This window comes from Achroia grisella, unplaced genomic scaffold, assembly GCF_030625045.1.
Source record: "Achroia grisella isolate CSIRO2021 unplaced genomic scaffold, CSIRO_AGI_Agris_v1 utg821, whole genome shotgun sequence".
In the NCBI taxonomy this organism is placed as follows: domain Eukaryota; kingdom Metazoa; phylum Arthropoda; class Insecta; order Lepidoptera; family Pyralidae; genus Achroia; species Achroia grisella.
The window spans coordinates 2,372,056-2,383,851 of NW_026713035.1; the positions used below are offsets into that span (position 1 = coordinate 2,372,056).

General features: G+C 29.9%; 1 protein-coding gene across 1 annotated transcript; it reads left to right on the forward strand.

Annotated features, from left to right (window-relative positions):
• Positions 1-1,149: 1,149 nt before the first annotated feature.
• LOC131852002 (anosmin-1) lies at positions 1,150-11,338 on the forward strand. The gene is made up of 9 exons (XM_059202569.1): positions 1,150-1,447; positions 5,312-5,498; positions 5,640-5,838; positions 6,795-6,979; positions 7,225-7,367; positions 7,779-7,935; positions 8,497-8,635; positions 9,370-9,445; positions 10,359-11,338. The coding sequence occupies exons 1-9, from the start codon at positions 1,280-1,282 to the stop codon at positions 10,527-10,529; spliced, it is 1,425 nt and encodes a 474-aa protein (XP_059058552.1). The 5' UTR covers positions 1,150-1,279; the 3' UTR covers positions 10,530-11,338.
• The last annotated feature ends 458 nt before the right edge of the window (positions 11,339-11,796 follow it).

An 11,796-nucleotide genomic window follows, 5' to 3' on the forward strand; every position in this document is an offset into this window, starting at 1 on the left:
TTACCTTTATCTGTAAGCTCAAGTTAATCGTCGAACTAAGTAAGTAGGTAACTAAATAAAATGTTAATATAGGTCAAAATGAAGTAAACAGTGAAGCGAAGAAAAAAAATACACCTAAATAGTTGCAACTCGACATGCATTACAAATAAAAACATTTCGTGTCTCACATCCATTAGGGTGTAATTTTGTCTGTCGTTTACATATACAACAATAATAAACAAGATGGAATGTCGATTGAATGCAGGAAGACGATGTACATTTTTTAATTAGGAAACTGACTCGGTAAAAGCAGCTTTCCGTCATCGACACAGGCAGGAAAGCATCATCGATGTGCATTAATGAAGCCAAGGCACGAACTGAGTGGATACGATGCGTACGCGCAGTCGAACCGCGCGGGTCGAGCCAAGCGCTCGCAGTCTGTCAAATCTGATTTCGACTCCGAATGTTAGGGGTCAATGACACGTTAGGGTGACTACGATTTATACGTCAGTTTAAAAAGTATTAAACTATTTTTTTCATCTGTTATCTATTTGTGTGTGTTATAAATTATAATATTATTTAAAAACTTACGGAATTATTTATTATTCCTTCAATATACCAACAAATTTAGATATTTAAAAAAAATGTTTATTAACTGCCTATTTAGCTAATTATTAAATTTACATTATTAAAAGAAATCATACGTACATTATTAAAATTGTAGATGACTGTATAAAACTTTAGGATTTTATTCAGATGTGTGCAATTTAAATTCAACAAATATCTAAAATATAATAAAAAGTTTTTAAGGTGTTTTTATAAAAAAAATCAATTAGTAAGTGGACCCATATAAGTTAAAAAATTTAATGGAAATAGTAACTTAGAATTGGTTTGTTAATCGGTCGCATAGTATCAGTCTTTATAAATACGTCATTGGACATCTGAGGTATCCATATTATCTGAATTTGTTTTAATTATAATAATTTTACTTTTGCAATACAGACAGTGTGCAATGTCACTTATCAAATTTCGATAACCTATATACAACTAAACTATATTCATTGCGACCTTTCCATGCCTATGTTAATTTACTTTTTAATTTGATTTTAACACTGATACAATAAAAATCGCTTCTTCAAACGTTTTGTACTCAAACTAGGTAATTATTAGCTTATAACACATACAGGTGTATGAAAAAATATCAGTGAAACAATACTAACCTATCATAATTTTATTAGTAGAAATGTTTAATTTGTGAAGATATTTTTTTACTGAACTGTGTGCGTTGTTTTAAGTGAAAATGACATTCAAAATGCAAGTAAAGATTTTAATGGTGGTGATATTTTTAATGATGGCGCCTATGGTTTTGTCACGGATAAGAAGATTCTCGAAACATCAATCGAATTCGTTATCGAAAGCCCGATGTGATCTTATGTGTATTGATGTTAATAAGGAAACTAGAAGTAAGGTGAGTTCGATACAATTATATTAAAATACATGTTTATACTAGAGTAGGGGGTAGAATATAAACGTTGCGGTTAGCAAGTTATCGGAGTGATAATTGAATCTGTCAATTTATTTACGATGAGATGAATAATATTCTCCGCTCGTATTTAACATCGATCAATTTAAAATGCAGTTTTGATTCAATCTAGGTTTATAATTAAATCTTTTGTTTTATATCTACGTATGTAGTACTACGTATGTATGGTAGTGTAGTTTATAGAAATATCAGCATGTATTATTTATTTATTGTTAATGTTAGTAACGAATTACCACTCATTAACTAATCATAGAAATAATTACATTAGGAACTTCTTGAAATTTATTATTTTTGTAAAAAATATCATTACACACATGCTGAAATAAAAAAAAGTTTATAGAAGCCATCAAGAGAAATAAAATTATCGGTCTACCGTAGATACGGGGCAAACTGGCATGCATTTTTACTCTTTATTTCCAGGAATTTAAATGTTGCTTGTATAAGTTATATACGCAATATTTCGAATTATTATATTGTAAAGGGTTTCCCGTTATCAATAATTAATGATTAAACGAACTTACCTAAGTGAAGTTCTATCATAATTATACAAAGCGCTTCGTCCAAAGAGATTAGTACTAAATATATATAACAACATGTAGTAACGCACAAGTGACACCGCTTTTGCACTATTGTTGAGAGGTTACCTCCTTTTTTTTTTGTAGGTGTATTGTTAACTTGGTTACTTCATTTAAGTTTCCGTTCATTAAGTTTAGAGTGAAATATCCTTTGAAGATTTAATTTGCTCATTGAAATATTTTTTGGTGTTATTATGATGGGCATAAAAATTACATTGGGTAGGGCGGGAATATATACTAATCTCTTCGGACGAAGCGCTTCGTATAATTATGATAGAACTTCACTTAGGTAAGTTCGTTTAATCATTAATTATACTTTGCGCTTCGTCCTCGAGATTAGTACTAAATATATATAACAACATGTAGACTTTGAGAGTTCGACCAGAAAAATATTCAATGAGAAAACTATTATAACATTCTGTGTGCATAATTTATTAAATTACAGATTAAATAAAACAAGAAACGATCACAAAGTTTCAAAATAACTGATGATAATTATTATTATTTTAAAAGCTTACGTATATTTAATAGCTTAAGATATACTTATGTATATAACAAAATAAAAACCAAACTATTATATAATTGGTTTACGATACGTTCAACTGTGATTTTATTATTATTTATAGCTCTATATTTCACTCTAAACTTAATGAACGGAAACTTAAATGAAGTAACCAAGTTAACAATCCACCTACAAAAAAAAAAAGAAAGTACCCTCTCAACAATAGTGCAAAAGCGGTGTCACTTGTGCGTTACTACATGTTGTTATACATATTTAGTACTAATCTCGAGGACGAAGCGCAAAGTATAATTAAATATATATTTTATACAAGTTTTATACTAAATTTATATGAATTACTCGAAATCCAACGGGAATTGATACATTATATTGGCGGGTACGGTAATTAGAATATCTTTAAAGTACATACCTATAATGAAAGAATTGAAGAAGAAGCACAGCAAAAACAATTGGACATATGAAAAACTAGTAATAGTTTTCGTTTGTAATTAATATTCAAAATACCTACATTTTATTAATAGATAAAAGATTCTAGATATCTATTCCTCTTTTATTTTACTGTATAGGAGTCATTTATTGTGTTAGCAACACGTCAATATTAGACTCATGATGCAGTTTTATGAAATAATTTGAATATTTCAAATAAGCAGGATTCTAATGTAGTATAGAATTGATAGGTAATTGAAATAGTTTTTTTTTATCTATTGGGATAACAAATATCTAGTTATGCAGTGAGCGAATTCATGAAATTGCTGCTCTCTCTATAAGCAAAATATCCCTTCCATGTACTAAATTAAACAGTTGCCTTACTCACTCAATGCTAATGCTAACTTATTTTTAGTGGCACTTAAGACACGAATAATACGGCTTCAATGATACTACAACAAACATCATTGATCTGACGCACATTGAACTTAGCCATTATAGAGTTAAGGGTCATTTCTTGTCTGTCAGTGTTCCATTTAAATGTGCTATGCAAGTCTTCATTTCTACTGTGATTCATGCAATTTCAAAGAAACCTTTCTTTAGCCTAATATACTTACGGATGCTAATCAAGTTAATGAAACAGTAACAAAGCTTGACCAAACAAGTACAACTACTTGCAAAGTAAATGAAACAAATATAACTTAGCAGTGCTTACGAGTTCGTTCACATACTTCATATAGTCTAAATGTTATCTACAATAGATAAATGAAAATTACAAGCTAGTCTATTAGAGCAGACCAGACCTTTCAGATCTAACTTGAAATTTTGATTATAGTTTCCTTTCATTAATTCGCTATCCGCTAAAAAAAGATTTCGTGAATTTCTCGAGAAAACAGGAGGTAAAGATTTAGTTTGTAATGTAGTAAGAAACCATTATTAAAATTCACTATATATACGATTCCAGAAGGCGAACGATACGTGTAGGACCCAAATATTCTTCGTTTACGCCAATGTAATATGTAATAATTCTATGTGCAACTACCGTATTCTATATAGGGAAAGGCATTTTTTATTGCAAATAAATTTTACTCGTTTTGTTATATGTAATGTATTAATATTTATGCCGACAATGTCACGCATTGTGGACATAAAGTAGACATGCGATAGTAATATTACGAGAGCAAAAGTAATTTGTCGAAGGAGTAAATGAATAATTTGGTAATTACTTCGCTTTCTTACAAAGTGGCTCCAATACGTACTTCAAAAATGGCTAATAATGGCCTGAAATTAAATGTAGTTATTTAATTTAAACACCTTATTTATGTTTTATACAACTTAGCAACAATATACACAGATATTTTTACAAATAATATATTTTGTATAACCTAAGAATTATCCAAAGAAAAATTTTAACTATACTACAATATAAATGTAGCCACTTTTGTCAATAACTCAATTTAATAAAGTCCTGTTGGTCTATTTTTTATACTCATATTTAAAAATTAAACAAGACGAGAAAAACAATTTCTTTAAATACTAATATTCGTTCTTTTAGAAGCTTCGTAAAATTCTTTGTTTACTTTTTAAGAAATAATGTCATTGAGATCTGTGTTATTCTATGTACCTATTAGCCTTAGTCTTTGAATCTTTCTTTGGATTTTTTTTCCTTCTATTTCCAATCAACAGCAGCTATTTTTAGAATGTTGAATATGTTTTGTTATTTCCCAGTCTCAAGTGCGTGGTTCTCACATACTTGTCATAATCGACACGTGAATGCTTACGTATATCAACTTAGTTCTCGTCATCAAATGAAATCAAATGTGAAATGAATGTATTGTTATAGGTTAGTTGCTTATTTATGTACTGTTTTCACATTACGTTTCAAGCGAATTTAATTTTACAAAAAAATACTTATATTTTAAAAAGTTAATATTCTTTATATCGGCAGATATTATATTTATTCTTAATTTAATATTTGTTCTATTCTGTTTTGGTATAATTTAAAAATGAATAAAAATACCAAAAAGGATTTCGTAAAATCGCAAAATAATATGAAGTACAAATACCGCCACATATTAAATTTTATATTTCATATTTCAATAGTTAGTTCTGTAGATATAGTAATTTAGGTTAATGAAAGTTTTACGTAAATAACGAAATTGATAGCTAAAGAGTATTTGGAACGAGCAATATCATTGCAATCATATTGTTTTCTATCTATGTGTGATCTATTTCTGTATGAAACTCATTATTACTTTTCCGCATCAGTGTCGATCACAATGCAAACTACAGGAAGAAAAGCCAGGGACATGTCCTGCAAAGGATACACCTAAATGGGAAGCAGCGTGCGTGGAGGCTTGCAACAGCGACTCTCAATGCGATGGCACCCAACGCTGCTGTCGACATACATGCGGCTCTACTTGTAATGAGCCTGTTGATCTGCTGACTTTGCCAGGTAACTAGGTACACAATTTGATGTATAAGTCTGCAATCCAAAGACAAATCCTTTAACATATACTTTCAAAAAGAAAGCTTTGTCTGTCGTCTTATTAACTACACAATCTATTTAATTTTTTTTTTTTATTTTTCCATGCAGGGCTTCCAGCTTTACCAGTGATGGACAAAGCCAAAGAGAAGAAACGATCAGTTCTTATCAAATGGTCAGATGGCGTTGGAGATGCTGCCCGAGCTGTACCAGGGAGAACCTTGTATCTATTAGAAGAACAACATCATTTGGGACCGAAATATGAAGAGTCAAGACTTGGACAGTGGAATTTATTATTGAGGACAAATAAGTGAGACTTTTATATGATTTTATACTCATATATAAAATATTTACGGTAAAGTTATCCAGATTAAGTCCCCATAATCCTATTGATTGTTATCACAGTATTGTTATCTATTACTAAAGCCAAAGATATTACAATTGATAAACTCTCCGAGATCAACGGATTTGTTGTTGCAACGACAGAACATTGTGACGGTACAGTAAGATAAGACTTCGATATGAGTAGCCAAGCACATTCAAAGGCTGAAGGCGAATTTATCTCGCACGAATGCTTTTACAATTAGCGGACAACGGTATTACAGTATCTTAAATCAGCGTTACAATATATATATTCCTGATGTACGAGTATGTCTGCATCAAAGATCTGATCACAAGACTGCCTTAATAAGAATATTGATTACAAAAAAGAATTATCTACTTTCTACTACGTGACTTCCTCAAACGTTACGCGTGCATTGTACCGTAACGGAGTTCATAACAATAACGTGACGTAACATATAAACAGTTTAACTCTCGTGATATCACAGCTTCAGTTGTCTGATAACCTAATGCTTATAACGATATCGTAATATGCTTATGTATACAGTTATTACATTGTTTGTGTAAATTAAAGATTAACTGGTTTTAATTAGGTAGTCGATCCTATTTGTATTCATCCATATTCAGCGATCTGTGACCAGCGCCTACATTGTGGTCTTCAAATTGATGTTTAAAAAATTTTTAATAAGTTTTATTAAAATTTTTCATATTGGCAAATATTAATATTAGTTAAGTCTAGGTCCTTTCTATGATATAAAAGTTTGAAACCTAGTACTTTTAAGCAAGGAACATTATAATAGTTGGGCGTTTTGCCCATAATTTAGTAAATACAAGTGGATTTTCTATTTAATATTTAAAATATAAGAATTACAAATATTGATTAAAACAATTTCATTTTCATTAAGTAAAATTAATTCCTTACAGAACAAAAGCGTCGCTTCGAAACTTACTAAAGCCAGGTCGTTGGTATCGATTCCGTGTGGCAGCAGTCAGTGGAGCAGGGACACGAGGGTTCTCATTACCTAGTGCTCCATTTACACCACGTAGAGGACCTAGACCACCCCCTCCACCAAAAAAGCTGAAAGTAAAGCCGCTAAAGTCTGAAAATGGTACTTCAAATACTTTGTTGTTTAATTCTCACAACTGTAGTTCATTTCTATTATGATTCATATAGTATGCGATCAGATAAGAAGATTCATTAATATTATTTTCAAATTTATAAGTAAATAGTTAGCAGAGTTATTACGAAATAATGTTTCATAGCTATAATTACAAATGTGGTATCTAGCTACATACTATATATTGATATTGACATATGATGTGATAAATTTTAATGCTTACTCATTTTTTTAAGGCACATTTACCATACGATTGGAATGGAAAGAACCTAAATCTGATTTACCTGTTATGCGCTATAAAGTATTCTGGAGTCGAAGAGCTAGAGGCGTCGGTGGAGAGCTGGACTCTGTACTTGTCAATCATCAAACAGTTCCTAAGGTATAATATACATCTATAGTATTATTTAAATCTAGTAGCTTGCTCTAACTTTACATATGTATATTTTACATTATCGTCACTCCGGTTTCTCGTGGGATAGCAAGAAAGTTATAAAGTAAAAAATCGGTATTTTATCTGTTATAAATGTATTTGAATAATATAAATCATATTAATTACATTTAATTCATGAATTATCAATCAGTATTCAAATAATTGTAAGTGTGTAATTCTATTACAAGTGACATTGAGATATTGCTATGCAATATATCTACATGTTTAAAATATATGTATGCGGTCTTTTATCTAAATAAATATTGATAAATTAGAATCTTAACTACGGCCTCTGGAGCCTATTGCTATGCATTCAAATGCATACTGCAAGGTTTCATAAAGCAATACAAATTGTTACAGGATCAGACGTCCATAGAAATAAAGGATTTACAAGCGAACTCCATGTACTTTTTGCAAGTGCAAACAATCAGCCAGTTTGGTCTCGGCAAGTTGCGTAGCGACAAAGCAGCAGTATTCTATAACACCACTGGTTCTAACAATTACAATCAGAAACAAGGTGAAATATGTATTTCATTCTTTTGTTATTCTATTATCTGGTGAACTTTATGCAACATCCCAATACTGTTGAGAGTATTGTCGAGTGGTTTAATACCTCGACTTTAAGACGTCAAAAGGCGTAAGATCGACTCTAGTCATCTCCAAGAACTTTGTGTCAAGTTAAGTTTTTAACTGACTCTCCGGAGATGAAAAATACCGATAACAAACCCAATTAATGAAAGATAAGATTGTAGGTTTAACCACGAACACATTGAATTAAAATATGCTCAGAGAAATGCAATCGTTTTACGTTCAACAAAATATAGACAGTCGAAAATATATTCGTACTGTCTATCCCATTTCTGAGAATAGTCGTGAGAATATGTAATATACGTCTAACATAATAGCCACTTTATTTAGAAAGTATTTTAAGTGTGTCCTATTTTATAAATGACTCTTCAATGTCACCCTATTAAATGCGTGAACAGGTATTAAACCCTAGATTTAAACGGATGACAGGACAGATAAAGCACCTGCTTGTGTGGCCACCCGATAAAATTATGAATATAATTATTTTTAGATTCCCCGGCACAGTTGCTACGTAAACGTGACAGAAAAATAAAGGGATTGAAACTACATAAAGTGGTGTGGAACAATCATAAACTAAAGGCGAAAATCTCATGGGACAATGCCGTCAACAATAATGAAGAGCGTGGAAAGTAAATACATTTATTTACATATTTCTTTCAGATTACAGATTTGTAGCCGATTTCTTTATCACTCTATGTCAGTTTTTAAAATATAGAATACCTAAGTGGTATTTTTGTTTCTCATAGATATCTTTCAATTAAATAATGTTTTTACTGTTCTTTCATGGATTTTAGTCTAATACATTTTTACTGTTGACATTGACATATGTGTAGTTATAATAGGTAAGTAGGTAATAGGCGTATAGATATTATTATTTCTATAATATGCGTGATCAGGCCACGAAATCACGTAAATTGTAGTTGTAGGTATTATAAAGAATAACTTAAAAATACTGGTCATATCTTGATTAAATATATTGAGATTCCAACATGATAAGCTACCTACTGAACTACCTTTGAAGTAAAAAAGATTCAAAATTGTTTCATCTAAAAAAAAGTTCTGTGGTAAAAAAAATACAGTCGAGTTGTGAATATCCTCTTTTTTTTAATTCGGTTGAATAGGATTGCTAGCCACAGGTAACGTATTACTATCTGGGACTTTCTGTTATTTTATTGCACATTTTCCGCTCCGATGATTAATACCATCATTGTATTTGACGATGCATAATATTATTTACACTTAGTGTTATCTCTCGAAATGCATTTTAGTTTCTCCATATGCTTTCTCAGTGCATAGCATGCATTTATTTGTATTTAATATCGTTAAGTATCTATTTATTAATGCATTTCGTTTTACTTCATAGATATTACGTGTACTGGAGAACACAGAAATGTCATAATCCAAAAAATGCCAAAAAAGATTTTTCAGCAACAACTGAGGTAAGTACAAATAATTAAAATCGAGATAGACACTACTAATACCGTATTACTATATAAAATCTATAGTACCCTTAAATCGGTAGCGATCTTATTCGTATGGTGTGAGTCAAATCGTAATTTTATTACTATATTTCTGACTGACGATTTGCCTTGCCTACACACAGGGCCACGGAAGAATCTTGTAGGGCGTTACCTACCTACTATCTACAACTGTACCTATATCAGTAACCACTGTAGAGCCGTCTGTGGACGCTTTAATTATAATCGATTCTTAGAAGGTATCACATTTCATCACATTACGGTAATAATACCATTATACACTACTGTATTTTACAGTAAATTTATTTAATAGGTACGGTAACTGGTCAGTAAACATAATATCAAATTGTTATAGAATTTGTTTATTTTCTAGAATGTTTTCTTAAAGAAATTTAGGTAAACTGAGGTGTCATTTCGGTACTAATAATCTAAAGTATCTACATAATAACATATTAGTTAAGGACATATACATAATATAAGAATAGTATAGATACGCGAGGCGCCAAAAGACCCTACTATTAATTCAAATAATGACATTACAATGAAGTTAGTTGCAGTTTAAACGTATTTGTACTTTTCAGTGTTACCATGCTATAGAAATTTCCAATATAAATGGAATAAAGATATAAAATATCTTTTTCACGGTATTGTACTTATTACGATATTTGTATTGGTATAGTATCCAATACTAATAACAATTAGATTACACGTAATATTTTTAAAAGAAAAGAATATGTCTCAGTTTGTCAATGTAATTCGTAAGCACGCTGAAGTAAGCTGACAAAATTGAGGATGGAAATACATTCCAATAAATTTAAATGAAGTAATATTAAAATACTAATAATAATAATTTTGAACCAAACTTTTCTTTCAGGAAACGACGTTCGAGATTTACGAGCTTGACTACCAATGTAGTTACGTAGTCAATGTTAATAAATTACACAAAAATAAATATCCAGATTCAGAACTCATCGTAACCGTACCTGGTTGTGAATATTTCAAACAAAAAGTTAACAACGGCACTAGGTTTACATGTGATACTTAATATGAACTAAAATATATTTACATAAAATTTCTAGTTTATTGTCCAATTACCTCTATTGATAGCATCTAAGGCTAAATATTTTTGTAAAATCTGTATACGACGAATAATAACTATAAGGATAATATTGTACATTTTCAAAAGTATTATTATAAGTTTATATTTTCCAGCAGTTTCTAATGTATCTCTGTCTTATATAATCATCATAAATAAGTTTTCTCCTTATAGTCAAATAAACACAAAACAGAATTTTTAACCTTGATACTGGAGTAATTTAATACCGTTGACAGCGTTTCTTTGTACGCAATAATGCCCTAAAGTAACTGTCAGTATGCTTTATTTCAATAGTTTTATAATTTTTTAGATATCAAACTAAAAATAGAACATACTCGTACTATGTTTGGTATTACTCACATACTTCAAGTTCCTGTTTTTCAGAGTTTTTATATTTATTATGAATGTTATTAAATTCATATATATATGCCCCGATTTAGTACTTAACTTTGTGTGTTTGGTAAAATATATTTTTTCACAGTTAGTGAGCGATTTTTGTGTATTTACTTATGTGTGTAGAATGAAGTATCGAAAAGTTTGTTAAGACATTTATTTTAAATGTACTTGTCATAAATTGCATGTGACATTTAAAGGATGACAGTTTTGTTTTAATTTTTTCGTATAATGTTGAGTAAGTTCAATTATTAAACAATGTACCTACCTAGTTAAGTATAAGTAAATATAGATTAAGTTGTTTGTAATTACCTAATGAACTTAAGTAGGTAATTACTTTACTAATATTAAACATTCAATGTATATTTTCTATTGTTTTATTTAAATACTAAAACCTTAATTTCCCGTAGAATCATCTCATTGATTAAATATGTAAGTCAATTTTTAATTCTGTTCATTGAATCAAACATATTCTATTTATCTGAGGAGATAAAGTTGATAGTTGAATATAAGACAACTTAAAGGTTTTAATAATTCTAATATTAATTACATTATGATTATGAAAATCAGAAATGTTTGGCGTGTTGTAAATTATACCCTGACCTAAAAGTAATAGGTACATATACGAAGTTATATAAGATCAAGGTCAAATTCAAATTGTTTATTCTTGAAGTACAGGTAAGGTTGAAGGTATAATAAATAATATGTTTCACTGTCTTCTGCATTTAAGCCGTTGACATTTGTGATCTAACTACATTATTTGTACAATATATATAATATAATTTATATAACTCTTGGTTAATATATTTTTAAATTAGGTACT

Coding starts and splice junctions, on each gene's coding strand:
- LOC131852002 (XM_059202569.1), top strand. CDS start 1,280: ATGACATTCAAAATGCAAGTAAAGATTTTAATGGTGGTGATATTTTTA. Junction 5,499..5,639: donor TGATCTGCTGACTTTGCCAG/GTAACTAGGTAC, acceptor TTTTCCATGCAG/GGCTTCCAGCTTTACCAGTG. Junction 8,636..9,369: donor AATAATGAAGAGCGTGGAAA/GTAAATACATTT, acceptor TTTACTTCATAG/ATATTACGTGTACTGGAGAA.